The sequence below is a fragment of the Procambarus clarkii genome, chromosome 89, assembly GCF_040958095.1.
Source record: "Procambarus clarkii isolate CNS0578487 chromosome 89, FALCON_Pclarkii_2.0, whole genome shotgun sequence".
NCBI classification, from domain to species: Eukaryota; Metazoa; Arthropoda; class Malacostraca; order Decapoda; family Cambaridae; genus Procambarus; species Procambarus clarkii.
In genome coordinates, this window is record NC_091238.1 from 11977194 (window position 1) to 12004493 (window position 27300).

Sequence of the window (27300 nt, forward strand, 5' to 3'; positions counted from 1 at the left end):
TTGAGCACTCTGATGACCTCGGAGTGTAGTCGATTGTTGCCTTTGAAGCCTTTCAGTTGGCCAGATGACAGCACACCTGAGAATATTAGGCACACTTTTGGCCAGAGGATTGTCTAGGGATGATCTCTGTGGCTGTGATGGCATGCATGTCTCTCTGTCAGCTGGGGCTCGGCTCTTCTTCTTCAACAGTCACGTAGAAATGAGTGTAGACGTAGCGTAAATATTAGATGAATGTTGAGTTTGAGTAACGCCAGTGACATCTGTTAATACGCCAGAGACCTCGTTGTTGCGGCGCCAGAGACCTCAATGTTGCGGCGCCAGAGACCTCAATGTTGCGGCGCCAGAGACCTCAATGTTGCGGCGCCAGAGACCTCAATGTTGCGGCGCCAGAGACCTCAATGTTGCGGCGCCAGAGACCTCAATGTTGCGGCGCCAGAGACCTCAATGTTGCGGCGCCAGAGACCTCGTTGTTGCGGCGCCAGAGACCTCAATGTTGCGGCGCCAGAGACCTCAATGTTGCGGCGCCAGAGACCTCAATGTTGCGGCGCCAGAGACCTCAATGTTGCGGCGCCAGAGACCTCAATGTTGCGGCGCCAGAGACCTCAATGTTGCGGCGCCAGAGACCTCAATGTTGCGGCGCCAGAGACCTCAATGTTGCGGCGCCAGAGACCTCAATGTTGCGGCGCCAGAGACCTCAATGTTGCGGCGCCAGAGACCTCAATGTTGCGGCGCCAGAGACCTCGTTGTTGCGGCGCCAGAGACCTCAATGTTGCGGCGCCAGAGACCTCAATGTTGCGGCGCCATAGACCTCAATGTTGCGGCGCCAGAGACCTCGTTGTTGCGGCGCCAGAGACCTCGTTGTTGCGGCGCCAGAGACCTCAATGTTGCGGCGCCAGAGACCTCAATGTTGCGGCGCCAGAGACCTCAATGTTGCGGCGCCAGAGACCTCGTTGTTGCGGCGCCAGAGACCTCAATGTTGCGGCGCCAGAGACCGCAATGTTGCGGCGCCAGAGACCTCAATGTTGCGGCGCCAGAGACCTCGTTGTTGCGGCGCCAGAGACCTCGTTGTTGCGGCGCCAGAGACCTCGTTGTTGCGGCGCCAGAGACCTCGTTGTTGCGGCGCCAGAGACCTCGTTGTTGCGGCGCCAGAGACCTCAATGTTGCGGCGCCAGAGACCTCAATGTTGCGGCGCCAGAGACCTCAATGTTGCGGCGCCAGAGACCTCAATGTTGCGGCGCCAGAGACCTCGTTGTTGCGGCGCCAGAGACCTCAATGTTGCGGCGCCAGAGACCTCAATGTTGCGGCGCCAGAGACCTCAATGTTGCGGCGCCAGAGACCTCGTCGTTGCGGCGCCAGAGACCTCGTCGTTGCGGCGCCAGAGACCTCGTCGTTGCGGCGCCAGAGACCTCGTCGTTGCGGCGCCAGAGACCTCGTTGTTGCGGCGCCAGAGACCTCAATGTTGCGGCGCCAGAGACCTCAATGTTGCGGCGCCAGAGACCTCAATGTTGCGGCGCCAGAGACCTCAATGTTGCGGCGCCAGAGACCTCGTCGTTGCGGCGCCAGAGACCTCGTCGTTGCGGCGCCAGAGACCTCGTCGTTGCGGCGCCAAAGATATCATTCCATAACTCGTATCATTCATTAACTGATTCTCTGGTATTAATGCTTTGTGGCATAATGGGGCGTCATGACAAGACTGTGAGAGACGCGTGCACAAGGTGAGCACTGAGCACTGGGATCTGACACCTGTGCCAGCATGAGCACTGTGACGTCATAGTGACCTCACACAGGTCCTCCACACCATCTATAAATCACCAAGTGTTTTATATTTATTTTCCTTAGCGGAGGCCTCGCTTTTTCCAGGTTCGATCCCCAGGGAAGCGTGTGGTTGGGCGCAGTTCCTTCACCGCGAGCAGTTCTCCTAGTGATTATCTTAACTATTATAACCAATGGTATTACAGATCATAGACCTTCTTCTACTTCTTTTCTCGCTCTTTGTTGCTGCTACTGTGGTACTGTTTCAGGCATGGGGATAAGATGACGACACGTGGCTAAAGTAGTACACAAGTACAGTGTTGCTACTGTCTTCTGTAACAGTACTGAGGCGCAACACTCTCCTTTGTGGAGAGTCGTGTAGTTGTTGATGTTAGTGATGGTGTTGCTGGCCTCTTGTGTTGATATTAATGTGTTGTGTTGGTGTTGTTGACGTATGTTTCCTTGTGTTGCAGGTGTTGGTGCTGGGGTGACTCGTCCTCAGCTGGTCGGGGCCGCCCACCTGGCTGGTGTGCCTTCCCTGCCGCCCATATTTACTCCCGCCCACCATGTGACCCCACCGGCCATCCATGCTGCTCGTGCCACCCACCTCGCGCTCCGCCCACACAGCTGAGCCTGTGGTGCCGCCCACATCTGAGAGCAACAGGTGTGCCGTCTACCCCAACACACTAGTGCCCATCAAAGCCGAGCCCGCCCACCACCACCACCAGCAGCAGCAGCAGCACCACCACCCGCCCCACCCACAGCTCCCTGACAGCCACTTACGCCCACACATGTCAGGCCTGAGCGAGACCCAATACCCGCCCGCGTCTGCCGCCACCCACTCGGCGCCCAATACGCCCGCGCCACCCTCCACGCCCACACCCGCGCCGCCAGTGTCCGTCTCGTCTGACCGTTCGGGCTCCGGAGGTTCTGCTAGTGGAGTTCCTCTCTCGATTATCCCGTCTGTGGTGGGGCCTGCCTCGGGCGGCATAGTTCCCCCGTCATCCACATCTGTCTCAGTAGGTGGAGGCGTCTCTGTGGGCTCTGTCACCCCCGCTATGCCCGTCCCTGGACCCTCAAACCCTCAGCAGCAGCAGCAGCAACAGCAGCAGCAGCAGCAGCAGCAGCAGCCGCCGCTACATCACCCTCTGCTAGGTTACGTCTCACACGGGAACAAGATCCTCTCACGTAACCTCAACGGCACGCGTGAGTACAACAGTATGTCTTCACCACCATGGTCTTTTGTAGTACTTCCTCCTTACACCCCCTCACACACCCCCCCTCATTCCGGTACTCACCGGTACTCATACACCCCCACCCCCCCTCACTCACCGGTACTCATACACCCCCCCACTCACTCACCGGTACTCATACACCCCCACCCCCCCCTCACTCACCGGTACTCATACACCCACCCCTCATGACATGACCCAGCCACTTGCACACACTTCATTCATCACACCTCACTCATTACGCATTATCACACTTCACAAGCCTTTCAGGCCGGACAGTTTTAAAGGCTTTCTACAATGGATGTAAATGTTTGACCGTCAAACGTTTGACACGTGACATCAATGGTAGCCATCCTTGTAACCTTTGACATCAATGGTAGCCATCCTTGCAACGTTTGACACATGACATCAATGGTAGTCATCCTTGCAACGTCTGACACGTGACATCAGTGGCAGTCATCCTTGCAACCTTTGACATCAATGGTAGCCATCCTTGCAACCTTTGACATCAATGGTAGTCATCCTTGCAACCTTTGACATCAATGGTAGTCATCCTTGCAACCTTTGACATCAATGGTAGCCATCCTTGCAACCTTTGACATCAATGGTAGCCATCCTTGCAACCTTTGACATCAATGGTAGCCATCCTTGTAACCTTTGACATCAATGGTAGCCATCCTTGCAACGTTTGACACATGACATCAATGGTAGTCATCCTTGCAACGTCTGACACGTGACATCAGTGGCAGTCATCCTTGCAACCTTTGACATCAATGGTAGCCATCCTTGCAACCTTTGACATCAATGGTAGTCATCCTTGCAACCTTTGACATCAATGGTAGTCATCCTTGCAACCTTTGACATCAATGGTAGCCATCCTTGCAACCTTTGACATCAATGGTAGCCATCCTTGCAACCTTTGACATCAATGGTAGTCATCCTTGCAACCTTTGACATCAGTGGCAGTCATCCTTGCAACCTTTGACATCAATGGTAGCCATCCTTGCAACCTTTGACATCAATGGTAGCCATCCTTGCAACCTTTGACATCAATGGTAGCCATCCTTGCAACCTTTGACATCAGTGGTAGTCATCCTTGCAACCTTTGACATCAATGGTAGTCATCCTTGCAACCTTTGACATCAGTGGCAGTCATCCTTGCAACCTTTGACATCAATGGTAGCCATCCTTGCAACCTTTGACATCAATGGTAGCCATCCTTGCAACCTTTGACATCAATGGTAGCCATCCTTGCAACCTTTGACATCAATGGTAGCCATCCTTGCAACCTTTGACATCAGTGGTAGTCATCCTTGCAACCTTTGACATCAATGGTAGTCATCCTTGCAACCTTTGACATCAGTGGCAGTCATCCTTGCAACCTTTGACATCAATGGTAGCCATCCTTGCAACCTTTGACATCAATGGTAGCCATCCTTGCAACCTTTGACATCAATGGTAGTCATCCTTGCAACCTTTGACATCAATGGTAGCCATCCTTGCAACCTTTGACATCAATGGTAGTCATCCTTGCAACCTTTGACATCAATGGTAGCCATCCTTGCAACCTTTGACATCAATGGTAGCCATCCTTGCAACCTTTGACATCAATGGTAGTCATCCTTGCAACCTTTGACATCAATGGTAGCCATCCTTGCAACCTTTGACATCAATGGTAGCCATCCTTGCAACCTTTGACATCAATGGTAGTCATCCTTGCAACCTTTGACACATAACATCAATGATAGCCAAGTTTGAAACGTCTGACACAATTGATCGTTGCAACAAATGTCCAAGCGTTGTGCTTGCAAGGAAGCCACGGTGACACTAGACAAAACCAATAGGTGTGGCCGTGTGAGAAGTGGAGCTGTAAGTATTTGTGAGGAATGTTTCAGTGTCGGAGGTAAAAGTCATCGCTGCCATATTCAGCAAAGTTACTTTAAACATTTCTCTAACACCAAGACAAAATGTCCAGGAATTATTTATATTCTCTTAATGTTTTATTATTTCTCATGTGTCCTTATTTTTTCTGTCAGTGAATTTCAAGTGATTAGTGTAAGGGTTAGAGGAAGGGATTTACAGCAAGGAATTTACACCGGGGGACTTAGACGAAGGGACTTAATCTCTCTCCACTTGGCTCTCGCATCACTACCCATTGCATCTGTTGGAGAATACTCATATATATCCATAAAAGATATTTGAGGGTGTTTGTAATTATGGTAATGGTGAGGGGGAGGAGGCGTGTGTGGCGTGCAGTCACTTACCCTGGATGACCTGATAACCAGCGGGCTGTTATTGTCTGCCGTGCTGATGGACGCAGACAGCTCCGCACAATGCGTAATTTACATAAACTCTCGCACCTTTTTGGTCCATCTCATGAATGTTGTTGCGCCAGTCACGCGTCTTGTCTTAATCTTGCTGGCATACTATTACACTTATTGTGGGATTTGATTTACACTTTTACTGGTCTTAAGCGGTGCAAAATTACGTGCACCTCACTTCGTTTCACTCAACTGCTTTTGCGAGAGGTCTGCATCTTCCAAGACTTTTTATTTAAATACTTATAAGGAAGTAAAATGGATATTTTTTATTTTTTTAATTTTGTTGTGTACGTGATTCATTTTTGTAAAGCAGCAGCGAAGTGGAGAGTGGACCTTGGCTCTGGCATGATGTTCACACTAAAGGGATTACATCTCACGCCACTGCAAGATAGAAGAAACAGGTGAGACATGATTACCACTTACAAAATGCCCAGGAAAATGTACATGGGTACACAACGAGACTTTAATATGGGTGGTACTCGATAAGAGTACCACCCGGGTACTACTTGGACAAAAGCGAAGGAGGTACTGGAGGGGTACTAGGTAGGAGGCCGGGGCAGGTCTCCACCTCCAAGCGGAGCCAAAATCTTGGCGTGTAAAGTATCTCTATGGGTGATATCGCGCCCCGTGAAGCACTTACCACATGACATACACTCAGCCACCAGTCCATATTACCCATACACACTCACCCGCAGCTCTCACCACAGTGGTAGACGTGGAGTGTGTGTATCAGTCAGCCGCTGCCACGAGGGACACCGCTGCCCGCCCGTCCTAAGGTTGTCTAGAGTCAGCTCCCAAGTTGTCTAATGATCCCGTTGGTATCTGGAGCTCTGTTACCGGCACCTTGTTACTCCTCGACCACCTGTTGTTCACGTTTGTCCTGGGAACTCTTCACATAACACTAAATACCTTGCATGTTGTAGAACATGCCAGGTACCAGGTACATCAGACACACCTGGCATGTTGTAGTAAACACTAGACACACCTGGCATGATGTAGTAAACACTAGACACACCTGGCATGTTGTAGTAAACACCAGACACACCTGACATGTTGTAGTAAACACCAGACACACCTGGCATGTTGTAGTAAACACCAGACACACCTGGCATGTTGTAGTAAACACCAGACACACCTGGCATGTTGTAGTAAACACCAGACACACCTGACATGATGTAGTAAACACCAGACACACCTGACATGGTATAGTAAACACCAGACACACCTGGCATGATGTAGTAAACACTAGACACACCTGGCATGTTGTAATAAACACCAGACACACCTGGCATGGTGTAGTAAACACTAGACACACCTGGCATGCTGTAGTAAACACCAGACACACCTGGCATGCTGTAGTAAACACCAGACACACCTGGCATGTTGTCAGACACACCTGGCATGATGTCAGACACACCTGGCATGATGTCAGATACACCTGGCATGATGTCAGACACACCTGGCATGATGTCAGACACACCTGGCATGCTGTAGTAAACACCAGACACACCTGGCATGCTGTAGTAAACACCAGACACACCTGGCATGTTGTCAGACACACCTGGCATGATGTCAGACACACCTGGCATGATGTCAGATACACCTGGCATGATGTCAGACACACCTGGCATGATGTCAGACACACCTGGGACTGTCGACCTCATTTACAAGATGATGAAAAAATTAGAAACTGCTCGTTTTATGGTGTTGGTCATACCCGGTGAGCCGCCGAGTACCCGGCCCCAGCGGGTCTCCTCCACCCGTTCACCAGCCTTAGCGGGCCTCCTGCTCCCTGCGCCTATTTGCATTACTTTACACTTGCTGGAGTTGAACTCTAATAACCATGTGGGCCACTCCTTCAGTTCGCCCAGGTCGTCTTGTAGTCTCTTGCTATCTTAATCCTTCTCATAATTTAGGCATCATCTTCAAACACTAAGAGAAACGACTGTATTCCATCTGGAAGATCTTTTGCGTATATCAGAAACAGGACTGGTCGGGTTCATCAGGCACATGCTTATGTGCCTGATGCACATGCACATGCGAGGGCATCATAACTGATGACCTCGGCTAGGGACATCTCGCTATTCTGAGTTCGACCTCTCACAGTAACTCGCACTCTTCTGTTGCTTAGGTACTCCCTTATCCAATGCAGCACCTGTTACCCCGGCCTGTTTTTTTTTTAACTTACGTACCAGCCTCTTACAGGGTACTGTGTCAAGGCTTTCCGACAGTCCAAGAAAATGCAGTCTGCCCACCGTTATCTTTCTTAATTTTTGCGCTTGGTCATTACATTCTAATACAGCTGTGAGGCAGGACTTGCCTTCCCTGGAGTAGCGCCTCCGTCAGTGGCGCAGCGGTTCCCGTGTCTCCTTCTTCCGCTTGATTGTCAAACCTTCGGCGCGTCGGGCTCGGTACTCTAGGCGTCGGGAGAGACGGGCCTGCGGGTGCAGGAGTGCGGTGAGGCTCGACTCCGTGGCAGAGTGGCAGGGAAGGACACGGCAGCAGAGACACCAGCAGCCACCCGGGTCACGGTTCACCGCCCACCGTGCGCTCGTAAAAACCTCTTGTGTTCTAATTGTAGCCGCTGGAAGGTTAAAACCCCAGACAAGATGTACTCACCTAGTTGTACTCACCTAGTTGTGTTTGCGGGGGTTGAGCTCTGGCTCTTTGGTCCCGCCTCTCAACCGTCAATCAACAGGTGTACAGATTCCTGAGCCTATCGGGCTCTGTCATATCTACACTTGAAACTGTGTATGGAGTGAGCCTCCACCACATCACCCCCTAATGCATTCCATTTGTCAACCACTCTGACACTAAAAAAGTTCTTTCTAATATGTCTGTGGCTCATTTGGGCACTCAGTTTCCACCTGTGTCCCCTTGTGCGTGTTCCCCTTGTGTTAAATAGACTGTCTTTATCTACCCTATCAATCCCCTTCAAAATCTTGAATGTGGTGATCATGTCCCCCCTAACTCTTCTGTCTTCCAGCGAAGTGAGGTTTAATTCCCGTAGTCTCTCCTCGTAGCTCATACCTCTCAGCTCGGGTACTAGTCTGGTGGCAAACCTTTGAACCTTTTCCAGTTTAGTCTTATCCTTGACTAGATATGGACTCCATGCTGGGGCTGCATACTCCAGGATTGGCCTGACATATGTGGTATACAAAGTTCTGAATGATTCTTTACACAAGTTTCTGAATGCCGTTCGTATGTTGGCCAGCCTGGCATATGCCGCTGATGTTATCCGCTTGATATGTGCTGCAGGAGACAGGTCTGGCGTGATATCAACCCCCAAGTCTTTTTCCTTCTCTGACTCCTGAAGAATTTCCTCTCCCAGATGATACCTTGTATCTGGCCTCCTGCTCCCTACACCTATCTTCATTACATTACATTTGGTTGGGTTAAACTCTAACAACCATTTGTTCGACCATTCCTTCAGCTTGTCTAGGTCTTCTTGAAGCCTCAAACAGTCCTCTTCTGTTTTAATCCTTCTCATAATTTTAGCATCGTCCGCAAACATTGAGAGAAATGAATCGATACCCTCCGGGAGATCATTTACATATATCAGAAACAAGATAGGACCGAGTACAGAGCCCTGTGGGACTCCACTGGTGACTTCACGCCAATCGGAGGTCTCACCCCTCACCGTAACTCTCTGCTTCCTATTGCTTAGATACTCCCTTATCCACTGGAGCACCTTACCAGCTACACCTGCCTGTCTCTCCAGCTTATGTACCAGCCTCTTATGCGGTACTGTGTGTGTGTGTGTGTGTGTGTGTGTGTGTGTGTGTGTGTGTGTGTGTGTGTGTGTGTGTGTGTGTGTGTGTGTATGTATGTATGTGTGTGTGAGCCTGCATGTACACATTCATACATTCATAAGCATGTGCGTGTGCTTTCCTGTGTCTACAGCGAGTGTGCACACGTCGCCATACGCTCACGGGTTATTTCTTGATGATCCGTAGCTAATGATGCGTAACTAACACCAAGAATTAAGGGAGAGGATGACTGCAGAACGCAACATAATAATTTGAGCAAGTTGCAGGAGTAGCCAAATATGTGGCTACTTGACATTAACTCTAACCACTGCATGGCGATGGGAACTGGGGGCGTGGAAATGAGATATGAGGAACAGTATAACCTAAAAGAGAGAGACAGTTGTTATATTTAGAGAAACAAAACCTTGGGGTGGACCGCACACCAAGTTACGTCTACACGTTACGGGTGGAGGCCTGGTCGAGGACCGGGCCGCGGGGACACTAAAAAGCCCCGAAATCATCTCAAGATAACCTCAAGAAGATACACTGAATGCCGGTAAGCACTCGTCACGGAATCGTATAAGATGCTCTCACTAAAGATCAAGAGGCTGAGGTATGTGAGTAGTAGTGGTAGACATCCATCAGTCTCAGGAGACTATGGAGTTGTGCTCTGGTTGTCGGTCTGGAGTGGTCTCTCCAGGGCGCAAAGCCAGGGTAGGTTGATACGAGGGAGAAGCTGTCACCCATGCAGCAAGTCTCCCCGACCCCCCTCAGGACAATACAGGTGAATATTGTCTTGGGTAAGGTAGTACCACACAGGAAGGTAACAGAGCTTCAGAGTGAGATATGAGAGTGGAGAGAGGTAACGGGTGGAGTACCGTATGGGTCGGTGCTAGGGCTGCCAGTTCTTAATACACCTCAACGCTCTGAGAGAGGAAATAGTCTTCATAACAATGTCTGCTGTGGATGTGGAGGTAAATGCGGAGAGTGAGAGCTGGGTAGGTAGGGCTGATCGATTGATTGATGAAGGTTAAGCCACCCAAAAGGTGGCACGGGCATGAATAGCTCGTAAGTGGTGGCCCTTTTGAGCCATTACCAGTATCAAGAGATGATACTGGAGATCTGTGGAGGTGCGACTGTACCCTGCGTGACGGGAGATGTCTCCCGTGGTAGGGCTGAGGGGACCTGCAGAGTGAACTGGACACGCTCCAGTGTGGGTATCAGCCTCCCATCTTGTTATTCATTGTCAACATTGTCTCTATATCCACTCTGTCAATCTCTCTAAGTATTTTATACTTCAGTATCATGTCTCTTCTCTCCTTTTTTTCTAGCGTCGTAAGGTTTAGTTCTTTCAAGTCTCTCTTTATATCCCATCTCTCGCAATTCTGAGACGAACCTCGTCGCAAGCTTCTCAAGCTTTTCAAGTTTTTTTGTGTGTTTTATTAGGTGCTCCACGATGGGGCGTCATTCTCTAAGGGTGGTCTGACGAAGGTGGTGGACAGCTATCTAAATGCCTCCTTATTTAGCTTCCTGAATGATGTTCTAACTTTTGCTAGTGTAGAGTATGTTGCTGACGTTGTGGTGTTTATATGTGCCTCCGGAGTTAGCTTTGGTGTCCACTCCCAGGTCTTTTTCTCCAGACGTTACAAGGACGTAATTCCCCTTCCCTGTGTTCTCTCCCTTTGGTCTCCTCTCACCTCTTCCCACTTCCATCACTTTACCATCCATTTCCATCCCATTTCCATCACTTGCTCGTGTGTGTATTTACTATTTGTATCTGCAGAATGGAGCTATTAGCTCTTGGACCCCGCCTTTCTAACCAATCTATTGTTCCACTATTATGTCTACTGCATATATTTCTCTTTCACACATCCCCAGGAAGTAGCCCATAGCAGGTGTCTTAACTCCCAGGTACCTATTTACTGCTAGGTGAACAGAGGGATCAGGGTGAAAGAAACTCCGCCCATTTGTTTCCGCTTCCGCGGGGGCTCGAACCCGGGTCCTTAGGACTACGAGCCCAGATCGCTGTCCACTCAGCCGTCAGGCACCTGTACTCACCTAGTTGTGCTTTCCGGGGTTGAGCTGTGTGTGTGTGTGTGTGTGTGTGTGTGTGCGTGTGTGTGTGTGTATGTGTGTGTGTTTATGAGAAGGAAAGAGATAAATATATAGTGGATGTGATAGAGTTAAATAGGTCGGGAGCCAATACAGTAGTCAAAGGACGGTTACAAAGGCGGAACCAAGAGCTAAAGCTCGAACCTGCAGGCAGAAATAGGTGAGAATACACACACACACACAATCCTGTGTTCAGATCTTATCATACATAATTATAGAACACCATAAGCATATTAGTGCCTAGGTACCAAAACTGACTATCTTCAATAAATTCATTCATATCTAGACTATTTTTTTCTTGTTAGTTTTTTTGTCTTGAGTGATACTGTTATCATCATATTTTATGCGCGTAGGTTAATTTCTGGTGCTGCTTATTGGCTGCCAAGGTAGAGTAGTTGAGTTGAGTGCGGTGACCTTTGTACCATCATGATGAGAGGGCAGTTTATCTTCATTTACTGGTGATGATAATCTTTATTACGTAGGCACGTAGGTCGACCCCAGAAACGCGTTCATCAATGCTAACATGCTGTTCATTCAAAACGGGAATTTTCTCAATTATAAATGAATATTATAATATATTAGCATATTGTGCATATATAGGGATAGGTTAGGTGTTTAGGTTCTGTCGGCGATTATTTGTATTTGTAGTACGTGGGTGAAGCATTTACAGCGTTGTGGTTCGAACAAAATTCGTCAGTGAAGGACTTGTTCCGGAAGTGTTCGAACGTCATCGTTGTGAGTCGTGTGTAAACCGCTTTTCATACATAAACAGCTGGGGGTTTGGCGGGTGCATGGAATCACTTTTGGGTCTTTGTTTGGAGGACGGGCTGTACCAGTTGAGTCGTGTGTAAACCGTTTTGTATTCATAAACAGGGGGTTTGGCGGCTGGATTAACGAGTATTTGACCTTTGTTGATGAGGACGGGCTGATGTGGCACGGTCACCATCACACCCACGCCACCACCAGCAGCATCACCACCACACACTACCACCACCAGCAGCATCACCACCACACACTACCACCACCACCAGCATCACCACCACCACACACCACCACCACGCACACTAACATCCAGTACAACTAGTGGAGGTGAGGTAGACAGAGAGTGTGGCCATCGTGAGAGAGGTGTACCGCAGATAGTGAGGGTGTGGCTGGTGTGTTGTGCAGAGTTCTGGGGGGGGGGGGGGAACAATGGGGGCTGCTCATCAAATATTGAGAGTTTACATATGACTATCGCTAGCGTGATGCAGAGGACATGCACCAGGAGAGCTGCAATATCTCTCCTAGGAGAAGCCCTCACTCATACCTATTGAGATGGTTAAGTTTATTCGGTATTCTTAACACTCATTCACAGGGAGCTTCTGTAAACTTGTTATTGTCGTCATACAAATGTAATCAGACCCGAGGGACATATCTTTGAGCCTCACTGGACGATATGTGGCTTCAGAAAGACCCTGAGTTAACACTGCAATGGTCACCCAGTTACTTAATACATAAGAACAAAGGTAACTGCAGAAGGCCTATTGGCCCATACGAGGCAGCTCCTATCTATAACCACCCAATCCCACTCATATACTTGTCCAACCCGCGCTTGAAACAATCGAGGGACCCCACCTCCACCACGTTACGACCATTTGAAATTGGTTCCACAAATCAACAACGCTGTTACCGAACCAGTATTTACCCAAGTCTTTCCTAAATCTAAATTTATCCAATTCACGTCCTGGTGTTAACACTGCGGTAATCACCAGAGGCACTCGCAACTCTTCACCACATGCTTGGGTGTACACGTGACGCGCGGTAATATCTTCTTGAGGTTATCTGGAGATGATTTCGGGGCTTTAGTGTCCCCGCGGCCCGGTCCTCGACCAGGCCTCCACCCCCAGGAAGCAGCCCGTGACAGCTGACTAACACCCAGGTACCTATTTTGCTGCTAGGTAACAGGGGCATAGGGTGAAAGAAACTCTGCCCATTGTTTCTCGCCAGCGCCTGGGATCGAACCCAGGACCACAGGATCACAAGTCCAGCGTGCTGTCCGCTCGGCCCCCTAATATGTTTATTATTGTATATTCAGTAATATAGAGTGATGTCAGTCGGTCGTGTACATATAAGCAATAACATGCTAGCTATATATGTGGTTTATGCCATGTCCTCCACGACCGTCGCTACAATGGGCAGCCGAGCGGCCGAGCGGACAGCACGCTGGACTTGTGATCCTGTGGTCCTGGGTTCGATCCCAGGCGCCGGCGAGAAACAATGGGCAGAGTTTCTTTCACCCTATGCCAATGTTACCTAGCAGTAAAATAGGTACCTGGGTGTTAGTCAGCTGTCACGGGCTGCTTCCTGGGGGTGGAGGCCTGGTCGAGGATCGGGCCGCGGGGACACTAAAAAGCCCCGAAATCATCTCAAGATAACCTCAAGATAGCCCCCAGCCAAGCGAGTCACTCCCCCACCATCATGTCCTTATGCTCGTAACCCCCACCTTGTTATAGCCGCACGAGTGCCGCTGGCTCATCTCCGAGAGATGTCCACGCCAGAGACAAACATGGAGCCACCAACCTCCAAAATAGACGCTATACTGACTGTGTTATGGTGCATTCATACTTTCACTCTGACCCACTCAGGCCCTCGCGCCGTCACCGCCAGGTGTGGACCTGGAGGGTAGCACCTCACTCCGCACCTCTTACCTGTAAGGCGGGCTGGCAAGAAACATAGATTGATTGATAAAGATTAAGCCAGCCAAGAGGTGGCACGGGCATGAATAGCCCGTAAGTGGTGGCCCTTTTGAGCCATTACCAGTATCATTAGCTGATACTGGAGATCTGTGGAGGTGCGACTGCACCCTACGGAGAGGTCGTGACCTCCGAAGAAACATAGATTCATTGATAAAGATTAAGCCACCCAAGAGGTGGCACGGGCATGAATAGCCCATAAAAGAAACATAGCGGAGATGGTGGTATAGTAACAGTCGGCCGTCTCAGCTTCGAGGATTCCGCACATCTAAGACGATTAAGCTGAGAATGGGCTAATGAGATTATACATCATAACCCCTAGAGAACTGAAGAAACAAAGGGGATATGATGACAACATACAAGATACTGAGATGGATTAGAAAAGGTGGACAAGGACAGCAGCCTCTTGAAACTGAAAGGTAGTTGAACGACAAATAGTGGAAACTGGACATGCAGATGAGTCTAAAAATGAATGTAAGGACATATTCATCCCCTGTGCGGGTGGTCAACAAGTTTCACGCCATGAAGGAAGTTGTGGAAGCCACCTCCTCCATTCATAACTTTAAGACCTCATCTGACAAAGAATCCCAACGTCAGCATAGTTGACTTATAGCGCAATAGGTACAACAAGGGTTGTAGGCGGAGCATACAGCGCCATAGACCCCCCACTCACCCGTAGTCAATGATTAGGTAAATACCTCCACCTCACTCAGCACAGTAAGTCAACTTACTGTTAAACAGGCCGTTAATATCTCGCTCTTGTGTCGCTGCTCTCAGCGTCCTGTGCAAAACTCCCCGGGCAAGAGTGATCTAGGTGACGTCGCTCGATTATTTAAGGGCTGCCATTTGAAGCCGTAACCCCCCGATTGCTGGTCCGTCACGAGAGGCAAAAATGCACAGAGGTTTTTTCCCCCCGGGGATGTAATTGTTTCCTGAATAATGGATAAGTCGACGCGTTGGTTGGTTCGTTGGTTGTTGAGGCGGAGCGGCCGAAGGATTGTGTCATAATCTGGAAGAGCTGTTATGATAGTGAGGGGGAGGGTGGTCACTATATACACACACACACACACACACACACACACACACACACACACACACACACACACACACACACACACACACACACACACACACACACACACACACACACACACACATATATATATATATATATATATATATATATATATATATGTATATATATATATGTATATATATACATAGATACATACGTAGCATCTAATCTTCACTCCGTACATATATAGAGTACATGGTACCTAGTTACCATGGTACCTAGGCGGGGCCAAAGAAACACCCCCCCCCCACCTTCTCAAGCACAAGTAGGTGAGTACATGCAGGCCACCAAACCTGTTCTCTCACCTATTAGAGTGCATGCAAACGGGAATCATCGACCAATCCGTTAAAATTGCTGGGTTTCAGTTCAATTTAAACTACCGTAATGGTGAGGTGTTGTGTACATGGGTCCTCGACAAGTCAGGCGAGTTCGTTAGGTCCGAACGTGTCTGGCTAGGTCGAACAGTTCCCTTTTTTTACGGAGAGACCGCCGGTCCCGGCTAACGCAGAAATGAATGAAGTTGTGAAAGAAGTGTACGAATCTATGTTGCGTAGTGAAAGAAGTGTATATCCATCTGAAAGGCAACATGAAAGTCGAAGGCAATGCAGTTATGAGGAGAAAGCTCTAAACCATTATAACTACATGTCTCTTCGATGGTATATGGGGTTGAAGGAACGGTGCCCAGCCCTTTGGGCCATCGGGGATTGAACTCCGACCCTGCAAAGTGCAAGGCCGTCGCTCTACTGACCACTCGAAATTGTTGCCGGGCCCGACTTTTTATGAACGATTTTCACATTGCAAACAGAACGGGATATTCTCCCCAAAACCCCAGCAGATGTTGAGTAAAACCCCGCACGCTTGCTGTTGATCTGGGACCTGAGTTATGAAAGTCGACGTTTGTTACAAATTCCAGTATTTTGGACTCTCAGTGTATAATATGTCCAAACACCTTACGTAATGGTGAGATGCTTTAGGCAGTAACCCAACCACTTGGGTTGATCGGTATAGAGCGACGCCCCCCCCCCTGCTTCTTGCAAGGACACCGTTCGATCCCCGATGGTGCAGGTGGCTGGATATCTAATCTTCACTCCGTCCTCATATCTCTTGCTAGTTCTATACAGTCATATCGGCTTTGGGCTTCCTTCCTGGAGGCATAATGGCGCCTGACGCCCCCTACTCAATGGAGGTAACAGAAACAGGTTGTCCAAACACTATGAGCCGCTCCCACTGTCCTCACCTAAAGTCTTGGAGACATATCCAGATTTATGAAGACAAATAAACGTACTACACAACGCAGGGCACCGCGGGAGCAGAGCAGGACAACCCTGGCTTGCGTAATTAATCACTATGACAAAATGACGGGAATAACAGAGGAAAACTATTTTTTTTTATTATTATTATTTTCTACCACAGACGTGGCCACACATTTACAATGCTAACCAGCATATATACATTTTCTTCTGTCCTCCATGGACAGGGTTAGAGAAGTGTTAAACATATAGTTCAAGGGTTTATTGAACACTCAACCACAGAAGGTGAAGCCACACACTAGAAAGTGAAGGGACGACGACGTTTCGGTCCGTCCTGGACCATTCTCAAGTCGATTTGAGTTGATCCGAGTGATCGACTAGAGAATGGTCCAGGACGGACCGAAACGTCGTCGTCCCTTCACTTGCTAGTGTGTGGTCTGGTCAACATACTTCAGCTACGTTATTGTGACTCCTCGCCTGCAAAACTATTAGAATGCAGATGTTGTGTACATGATGCAAAGCATTTGATAAATGGTGCGTGGAGCGGTATAGCCCATAAAGTGTGGTTCAGAGGAATATAAGAGACAAAGGAGATGGATATTAAATTTCAATGAGTGACAAAGTACAGCAGCGGTCCAAAGTAAATCCCCGGGAAGAGCACAGTATGGAGGTCAGTGCCACCAGGCGCTGCCTCGCTCGCTGCTCCTCTCTCTCTCCCTCATCATCATATTAGATATGGACACACACACACACACACACACACATACACACACACACACACACACACACACACACACACACACACACACACACACACACACACACACACACACACACACACACACACACACACACACACACACACATGCACTAAAAGAGAAGCGATAAAAAAGCAGGGAAAAAGGAGAAATCCCCTCTTCCATTTTAATCTTAGACCCAAATATCACAGGAAAAAGGTTATCATGTACAGTATAACCAAACTCAATTACGGGCTCACCATAGCCCGTGCTACATGGACACTTCGTCCTGAGTAGCTAAATCTTTAACAATAACAACAACACACACACACACCTCCGTGTCATCCTTGTGGATGATACCAACAACACAACCATGAACACTACTGCGGCAGAAGAGACTCTGATAAAGATCAGTTAGATGAACAAATCCACAAGGGCCGTGACGAGGATTCGAACCTACGTCCGAGAGGATCCCAGACGCTGCCTTAATCGCCTGAGGTAGTCGATTATAAACCCCCCCTTGTGGATTTGTTCATTTGATGCATCAGGCTATTGTGATTTCTGTGTGTAATGATATAGATGCTTCAGAGATGCCGCCTTACAGTGTGCATCCTTGGCATGGTCGGTAGAACAGCTGCCTCCTACTTTTGAGGCTCGAGTTCAAATCTCTGATTATAAAAGTCAAAGAAATGTTATAACCTTTTCCATTCCAATGTGATACAACTTCTTAAATGTTATAATACAACATGTTAATGTTATCGCCGACACAGTTGTATCATACACTAAGACACCACAAACATACATCAACAAAGTCTTCAGCTGGTCAACACAAAACAAGATGATGTTCAGTGAAAAGTTCCGACTGCTTTATTGTCGTAAGTATACACGTGTATAATAAAGATATACATAAGTATACTCAAATTGTATACGGGATCAATCAAATGTCATTGAACGAACGCAACAGGTTAATGAGGTGGAAACGATGATGCTAACGATCAAGTGTTGTTTACTGATCATTAATCAAGCTCATCACCAGCCCTCAACACGATATCGTCAATCATGAGTCTTCAAGACAATTGATATAACTCTAATTTACTTTCCAAATCACTTGTGTGTGTTTGTTGTATCTAGCTTGGAGATGGGAGCCGGTCGGCCGAGCGGACAGCACACTGGACTTGTGAGCCTGTGGTCCCGGGATCGATCGCGGGCACCGGCGAGAAACAATGGGCAGAGTTTTCTTTCACCCTATGCCCCTGTTACCTAGCAGTAAAATAGGTACCTGGGTGTTAGTCAGGTGTCACGGGCTGCTTCCTGGGGGTGGAGGCCTGGTCGAGGACCGGGCCGCGGGGACACTAAAAGCCCCGAAATCATCTAAAGATAACCTCAAGATATACAGTGCAGGTGAACAAGGCAATTAGATAACCTATACTGCAGTCATAGCCATGGGAAACGACCATATTACTGCACCCGTTTGGGAGGGAATGGAGAGGTCTACTGTGTATCATAATACATACCAATTCAGTTTCTTTCATATATATATATATATATATATATATATATATATATATATATATATATATATATATATATATATATATATATATATATATATATATATATATATATAGGCCACCACCACCACAGCGGGCCTCTTGAACCCTTGCTCAACGTGTGCTGTTAAAGGCACCCTTTCTCTTAGCCCATATTCTCCTCCCCTCTCTCCACTCCTCCTCGGGAAACGAGTGTACAAATGTTATATAATAACTTGCATCTTTGCAGAGGAGAGGGAGGGGGGGGGTGCATGCAACCAGGAGGACACAGTAGCAGGAACAGCAGGAGGGGTGGAGGGAGCAGCAGGAGCAGCAGGAGGAGGGGTGGAGGGAGCAGGAGCAGCAGCAGGAGGAGGGGTAGAGTGAGCAGGAGCAACAGCAGGAGGAGGGAGCAGGAGCAGCAGGAGGGGTGGAGGGAGCAGGAGCAGCAGCAGGAGGAGGGGTAGAGTGAGCAGGAGCAGCAGCAGGAGCAGCAGGAGGGGTGGAGGGAGCAGGAGCAGCAGCAGCAGGAGCAGGGGTGGAGAGAGCAGCAGCAGCAGCAGGAGGAGGGAGCAGGAGCAGCAGGAGGGGTGGAGGGAGCAGCAGCAGCAGCAGGAGCAGCAGCAGGAGGGGTGGAGGGAGCAGCAGCAGCAGCAGGAGCAGCAGCAGGAGGGGTGGAGGGAGCAGCAGCAGCAGCAGCAGGAGGGGTGGAGGGAGCAGCAGCAGCAGCAGCAGCAGCAGCAGGAGGGGTGGAGGGAGCAGCAGCAGCAGCAGCAGGAGGGGTGGAGGGAGCAGCAGCATCAGCAGCAGCAGCAGCAGCAGGAGGAGCAGGAATCAATGAGGCAAGGAATGTGAGGATGGACCAACTAATTACTGACATTTTTCCTAAGCAATATTTCTGGCCGTTGATCCATTTTTTCCCCTGCCGTCAGAATAGACAGGATTGAGCATTAATTTGTGACTTTGATATCTTGGTAAGGTTATGGGAGTGGTGAGTGCCTCTGGTTGGTGGGCTGAGTGTCTCTGGTTGGTGGGCTGAGTGCCTCTGGTTGGTGGGCTGAGTGCCTCTGGGTGATGGGCTGAGTGCCTCTGGTTGGTGGGCTGAGTGCCTCTGGGTGGTGGGCTGAGTGCCTCTGGTTGGTGGGCTGAGTGTCTCTGGTTGGTGGGCTGAGTGCCTCTGGTTGGTGGGCTGAGTGCCTCTGGGTGATGGGCTGAGTGCCTCTGGTTGGTGGGCTGAGTGCCTCTGGGTGGTGGGCTGAGTGCCTCTGGGTGGTGGGCTGAGTGTCTCTTGGTGGTGGGCTGAGTGCCTCTGGTTGGTGGGCTGAGTGCCTCTGGGTGGTGGGCTGAGTGCCTCTGGGTGGTGGGCTGAGTGCCTCTGGGTGGTGGGCTGAGTGCCTCTGGGTGGTGGGCTGAGTGCCTCTGGTTGGTGGGCTGAGTGCCTCTGGTTGGTGGGCTGAGTGCCTCTGGTTGGTGGGCTGAGTGCCTCTGGGTGGTGGGCTGAGTGCCTCTGGGTGGTGGGCTGAGTGCCTCTGGTTGTTATGATAAGAAAGTTATCACGCATGACAATCAGGGTTCGTGTGTGTCCAGCGTTTATGAGGGTATGGGTGTGTCATGTTATGTGTGTCATGTGGCTGTAAGTGCCATTCAGTTTATAAGTGTCGTGTAAGTGTTAGCTTGCCGATCAGTTGTAATGAGTTGTAACGGCGTAATGTCAAGTAATATTTAAGAGATTAAATGCCTTACCTGTGACAGCCTTAAGGTGTTGTCAAGGTTTAACGAGATCGTTCCAGGTGCTCCGTCATGACCCGCAAGAATGGTTTAGTATTTGTGGTATGGTCAGGTATAGAGCCTATAGTCAGGTATAGAGCCTATAGCCAGGTATAGAGCCTATAGTCGGGTATAGAGCCTATAGCCAGGTATAGAGCATATGGCTCCATTGCTACAAGAACCCTCACTGGAATACGTGCTTTCCGTAGTGGAGGGAACGATTGCGCACTTCGATAATCTAGCTTTTCGAGGGTAGCTTCTGAAGGCCGAAGGATAGGAGCTAGACTAAGTGTGTTTCATTCTATCTGGATTCATTCATAATGGGGAGATAAGCTGGCATTTCAACCTAATCTGGGGTTAGAATAACATTGGACATATGCTACTCTAAAGGCCTCGTTGTTGTGAAGTGAGATAAATGATTTAACAGTTAATGTAATACAAGAATGGTGGTTGTGATGGTGGTGGTGACCTATCAGTAAGACTTATTATTATTAGGCCAAGTACTTAATGTAAGCCCCCCCCCCCCCCCCCCCCCGTCTCTCTACAGACCGTGGTCCACTGTTGCTGTATAATTCAACTTTCCTGACTTTCAAATTCTTTGTCGCATCTGCCCTTAAAGTTGTGGATGGTGGTGGTGCTTACCTGACAGTGTCTGCAGGGGAGTGAGGTGTAGGTGTTTGTTGGGGGGGTTGTGGTGGTTGTGGTTGTGGTGGTTGTGGTTGTGTGATGGTGTGGGGTGAGGTGTGGGTATGGGGAGGTGGTGGTGATCATGTTGGGGCACAGAGGTCGTGCCCCGGCCTCTGTGCCCCAACACACAATACCCTGCGGCCAGTTATTTCAGGTTTGCCTCTCCCCTCCTCCCCCCCATCAAACACACAGGTCTTCGCAGCCGAGTGGACAGCGCTCTGGGGTCGTAGTCTGCAGGGCCCAGATTCGATTCCCGGTCGAAGCAGAAATGGGCAGATTTTCTTTCACCTCATGCCCAGGGGCCAGATTCACGAAGCAGTTACGCAAGTACTTAGGAAAGTGTACATCTTTGCTCAATCTTTGGCGGCTTTGTTTACAATTATTAAATAGTTGATGAGATCCGAAGCACCAAGAGGCTGTTTATAACAGTAACAACAGTTGATTAGGAAGTTTTTATGCTTGTAAACTGTTTAATAAATGTAAACAAAGCCGTCAAAGATTGAGGAAAGATGTACACTTTCGTAAGTGCTTGCGTAACTGGTTCGTGAATCTGGCCCCTGGTCAACTAGCAGAGTTAGACAGCTGTTACTTGCTGCATTCTGGGGATGTGGGAGAGAGAGAACTATGTAGTATATATGATATAAGACAAAAATAGGTTGGGAGTCAGTACATTAGACAGCCGACGGTTAGAAAGGCGGGGTCCAAGAGCTAACAGCTCGATCCTGCAGACACAAATTGTAAGCACAAACACACTATCACTATCTGTCTCTCTCTCTCTCTCTCTCTCTCTCTCTCTCTCTCTCTCTCTCTCTCTCTCTCTCTCTCTCTCTCTCTCTCTCTCTCTCTCTCTCTCTCTCTCTCTCTCTCTCTCTCACCCCTCTCTCTCTCTCTCTCACTCTCCTCTCTCTCTCTCTCTCTCTCTCTCTCTCTCTCTCTCTCTCTCTCTCTCTCTCTCTCTCTCTCTCTCTCTCTCTCTCTCTCTCTCTCTCTCTCTCTCTCTCACCCCTCTCTCTCTCTCTCTCTCTCTCTCTCTCTCTCTCTCTCTCTCTCTCTCTCTCTCTCTCTCTCTCTCTCTCTCTCTCTCTCTCTCTCTCTCTCTCTCTCTCTCTCACCCTCTCTCTCTCTCTCTCTCTCTCTCTCTCTCTCTCTCTCTCTCTCTCTCTCTCTCTCTCTCTCTCTCTCTCTCTCTCTCTCTCTCTCTCTCTCTCTCACCCTCTCTCTCTCTCTCTCTCTCTCTCTCTCTCTCTCTCTCTCTCTCTCTCTCTCTCTCTCTCTCTCTCTCTCTCTCTCTCTCTCTCTCTCTCTCTCTCTCTCTCTCTCGTCTCTCTCTCTCTCCACCACTCCTCTTGATTATTGTTTTTGTGCCCCATTTTGTTACATTTCCGGTGCTTGAAGAGTTTCTTCGCCGTTTTTCGCGAAGGTCTTCTTTTTCCCTATTATTTTTTCCACTTAAGCAGCTGCACTTACTAAGCTGTAGAATTGGACTCTGGGGGCTTTTTATTATTCTCTTCTGGGGTCTTTTTTTTGTTGTTTATAGCGTGGAAATTTGTCCTCGGCGGCGGCCGGTGCCCGACTTTGCGCGCGTTGGCATGATCGCGCCCGACTTTGCGCGCGTTGGCATGATCGCGCCCGACTTTGCGCGCGTTGGCATGATCGCGCCCGACCTTTTATGCTCAAACTTTTTTGTAGGCTTTGCTCTTAATTTTTACGCTTGTATATATATTGTGGAAATTGCAAAATTACAGCGATATTCTTAGCTGATGTAGGCTGTAAAGGATGTTTTTTGTGTGTGTGTGATTTACTTCAAAACATAATAGGTGATTTAGGCTGCTCATGCTTTTTTTGTTTCAACATTCACGAAGATGTAGGTAGGCTTTATTGCCTCATTGATATTGTTCAGCGTCGTGGTAAGGTTGTGTGTTTGGTGGGAGGTCCTGAGTCGACATTTGCTGTCTAAGGCTATACTGTTTTTTTTTAGACACAGGATCCGTTGGCTTCTGTTGCCTGTTAACAGGCTGCATGGTAGCTTACCCTTCCCTTGGCTCATGTTAAGACTTATCCTACTAGTTTTCGCTAGGAACACGACCCGCCAGATGGATAACAACCAGGTCCCCAGTTTCTGCTGGGTTATCTTGAGATGATTTCGGGGCTTTAGTGTCCCCGCGGCCAGGTCCTTGACCAGGCCTCCACCCTCAGGAAACAGCCCGTGACAGCTGACTAACACCCAGGTACCTATTTTACTGCTAGGTAACAGGTGCATAGGGTGAAAGAAACTCTGCCCATTGTTTCTCGCCGGCGCCTGGGATCGAACCCTGGACCACAGGATCACAAGTCCAGCGTGCTCACTCAACCCCCATCCCCCCCCCCCACCTGGACCAAAAGATATTGCGTTATGAGTGCGGAGAACATGACCTATAATCACTGAAGAGGTTAGAGTTCGTTATTCACAGTGGTACCAGCTGTTTACAGCCGAAACACGTTTGTTTAGCCGGGTGCGGACAATAACAGCCAGGTTTCCCACATCCAGGGGTGACGGATTGCCATCTGTGGCAGACCCCTGTCGACACCCAGGCTAAAATGAGGCCACACTATCAATGGCATTATCTTATTGTGGTGAATGATTAGTCGTTATGGTAAACTCTTAAATAGTAACTTGTTAAGTCATTGTGGACCCCCCCCCCACGCCCTGAACACAACCATTGTGTCCAGGGCGTGGGGGGGGGGGGTCCTGGGCGTGGGGGCGGTCCAGGGCGTGGGGGGGGGGCGGTCCAGGGCGTGGGGGGGGCGGTCCAGGGCGTGGGGGGTGGTCCAGGGCGTGGGGGCGGACCAGAGCGTGGGGGGTGGTCCAGGGCGTGGGGGGCGGACCAGGGCGTGGGGGTGGTCCAGGGCGTGGGAGGCGGACCAGGGCGTGGGGGTGGTCCAGGGCGTGGGGGGCGGGGGTCCAGGGCGTGGGGGTGGTCCAGGGCGTGGGGGGTGGTCCAGGGCGTGGGGGGGGGTCTAGGGCGTGGGGGGCGGTCCAGGGCGTGGGGATGGTCCAGGGCGTGGGGGTGGTTCAGGGCGTGGGGGTGGTCCAGGGCGTGGGGGCGGTCCAGGGCGTAGGGGCGGTCCAGGGCGGGGGGGGGGGCGGTCCAGGGCGTGGGGGGCGGTCCAGGGCGTGGGGGGCGTGGACAATGACACGAGAACACAAAAAACACCGAGACCCCAAACACCCGGAAAAGAAACGAGTCGCCGCCCACCAAACAAAACAAACAGACGAAAGTCAAAGAACAAAGAAAACAATGGCATTGGTCGAGAACAAAAAATGCTGTATTAAAAAAACGGTCTCCCCCCCCCCCCTCCCCCTCCCCCCCTCGTCCTCCCCTTATCCCTAAAGGAAAAAGATCCACCCGCGTCCCATGTGTGTAAACTATGGCGGGGGGGGGGGGGGGGGAGAGGGAGGGGGGTTGATGCGAGGCCCCAAAAAACTGATGGAAACTGTAAAATAGTCATTAACGATAGGGTTAAGGGAATGAGGGGGGGAGAGGGGGGTTGTGTTGGAGAGGGGGTAGTGTTGGAGGGGGGGGGAGAGGGTAGTGTTGGGGGTGGTGAGGGAGGGCCACGGGGGGGGGAGGGGGAAGATAACTGGTTGTAGTGTAGCATCTCCCACAGTCTCCTCTTTGTTAAAATTAAATTTTGCCCCGAGGGGCGAGTTTATTGGGCAGCGCCACTCATCATGTGAGTGGACACACCGCCATAGTGACAGTATTGGGCAGCGCCACTCATCCTGTGAGTGGACACACCGCCATAGTGACAGTATTGGCCAGCGCCACTCATCCTGTGAGTGGACACACCGCCATAGTAACAGTATTGGGCAGCGCCACTCATCCTGTGAGTGGACACACCGCCATAGTGACAGTATTGGGCAGCGCCACTCATCCTGTGAGTGGACACACCGCCATAGTGACAGTATTGGGCAGCGCCACTTATCCTGTGAGTGGACACACCGCCATAGTGACAGTATTGGGCAGCGCCACTCATCCTGTGAGTGGACACACCGCCATAGTGACAGTATTGGGCAGCGCCACTCATCCTGTGAGTGGACACACCGCCATAGTGACAGTATTGGGCAGCGCCACTCATCCTGTGAGTGGTCACACCGCCATAGTGACAGTATTGGGCAGCGCCACTCATCCTGTGAGTGGACACACCGCCATAGTGACAGTATTGGGCAGCGCCACTCATCCTGTGAGTGGACACACCGCCATAGTGACAGTATTGGGCAGCGCCACTCATCCTGTGAGTGGACACACCGCCATAGTGACAGTATTGGGCAGCGTCACTCATCCTGTGAGTGGACACACCGCCATAGCAGTATGTACAACACTCCCCAATAGGAAGAAAACCCGCCCACCCCCAGCGGTGGCCAGCGTGTCCTCTTGTCCGCGGCCCAGACACACCTACGACTTGTCAAGCACTTACGCATCCATTCACCATACCTGCACATCTTTCACCCATCATGGCGGCTTTGTATACAACCTTCGAAATTTACAACTCAAAGTTATTATCGTTATTAACAATCTCGTGGTACTTCAGAACTCAAACTTTTTTTTTGTTTTAAATATTAAGAAAACCGCCATGATTCGTGTAAAGATGCACAGGTTTCGTGAGCGTAACTGCGTGATGAATCCTGGTCGCGTTGGATTACATGTTGTGTGAGTTATTGATTCAAGAAGGTGACCGAAGCTCCTCATGTTATTGTTACATTGTCGATATTACATAATTGTTGTATGTCATAGTTAAGCTTGGGGTACGTGGAGTGTCTGTACCTGGCCTGGCCTGTATCTTAGTGCTGTAATGTTCACCTCTTGTTATTACACTCATTGTTTTGTATTTCTTAACCCTTCATATCATACAGCTTCTCTGTATGATATGAAGGGTTTTGTATGATGGGGGGGGGGGTGGAGGCTCCAGACCTCAGCATATCTTGAAGTTACCCTGACGTTACCCTGACGTTACCTTGACGTTACTCTGACGTTTCTCGGACGTTACCCTGACGTGGTGCAGAGGACCAGCGTCCCCGCCACTCTGTACTCACCTAGTTGTGGTAGCGGGGGTTGAGCTTCAGCTCTTTGGTCCTCTGTGCCTCATCACTGAGTTCCTTATGCCCTTCTTTCCCTCACGCCCGGGACACTTAAGGGTCAAGCCACCGTGAAAGACTTTCCTCTTAAGACAGAAACATCGTGCTGGTGTTTTCCCTCAGCATTTCGATCATGTTAACATTACTCTCTTAACATTATTACTCTCTAATATTAACATTCTACTAAACAGACATTTACGAATAAAGTTCTTGAAATTGAATTTGAATTTATAGCGGCATTGTAAAGCTGTCCTTGAGCGCCCGTGGGACTCCGTGTCCCTGGGACGCCATATTTGAGTAGTCTCCCCCCCCCTCCCCCTCCAAACAAACCCATGCGGCTCCACTCTCACTAGACGTGAGAGGCGATGCAAACTGATGGACATCCCTAGCCTATCTGTGTGTCTCTGACCTCCTCCATCAGCACATATGTTAATTACTGACTATTTTACTATTCCAACCTCCCTCCCCCACCTCCCTTCCCTCTTGTTTACTGGCCTGTCCCCCCTCCCCCCCAACCTCTCCATCCGTCACCCCCTCCTCCACCCCCACAGCCCTCAGCAAGCCCCACCCCCTCTTCCCCCTCTTAACACCCTCCACCCACTACCATTTTGGCCGGAATTCTAAATTTACACGTTGAAAAAAGATTATATTTTCGGTTTTCTTTTTCGTTAAACCAATCACATGAGGCAACACTGCAGGGCGGGCTGGGAGGGGGCAGGGAGAGACAGAGACGAGGAAAGGGTAAGATAGAGCTGGGGGGAGAGAGAGAGAGGGAGATAGAGAGAGACAGAGAGAGAGGGAGAGAGAGGGAGAGAGAGGGAGAGAGAGGGAGAGAGAGGGAGAGAGAGGGAGAGAGAGAGAGAGAGAGGGAGAGAGAGAGAGAGAGAGAGAGAGAGAGAGAGAGAGAGAGAGAGAGAGAGAGGGGGAGGGAGGGAGAGATGGTGGGAGTTTTTAATATGAGTACATGTCGTAAAATACTGCAGTTGATAAAGTCTGTCACCCATAGTAAAGTCTGACACCCATAGTAAAGTCTGACACCCATAGTAAAGTCTGACACCCATAGTAAAGTCTGACACCCATAGTAAAGTCTGACACCCATAGTAAAGTCTGACACCCATAGTAAAGTCTGACACCCATAGTAAAGTCTGACACCCATAGTAATGTCTGACACCCATAGTAAAGTCTGACACCCATGGTAAAGTCTGACACCCATGGTAAAGTCTGACACCCATAGTAAAGTC

General features: G+C 49.7%; 2 protein-coding genes across 4 annotated transcripts in view; both read left to right on the forward strand.

Annotated features, from left to right (window-relative positions):
- Nucleotides 1-27300, forward strand: part of LOC123749683 (NGFI-A-binding protein homolog) — a 359667-nt gene that overhangs the window by 139807 nt on the left and 192560 nt on the right. For all 3 annotated transcript variants that reach the window (XM_069318033.1, XM_069318036.1, XM_069318035.1), the window contains exon 2: nucleotides 2226-2958. In XM_069318033.1, coding sequence (XP_069174134.1) covers nucleotides 2340-2958 — 619 coding nt within the window. In that variant the 5' untranslated portion in view covers nucleotides 2226-2339. The remainder of the gene's footprint in view (nucleotides 1-2225; nucleotides 2959-27300) is intronic.
- Nucleotides 307-1719, forward strand: LOC138359188 (uncharacterized). The gene has a single exon (XM_069318177.1). It carries the CDS (start codon nucleotides 307-309, stop codon nucleotides 1717-1719), a length of 1413 nt encoding a protein of 470 aa, XP_069174278.1.

What these genes read in the sequence shown, in the direction of transcription:
- LOC138359188 (XM_069318177.1), top strand. Translation starts at nt 307, where the DNA reads ATGTTGCGGCGCCAGAGACCTCAATGTTGCGGCGCCAGAGACCTCAAT.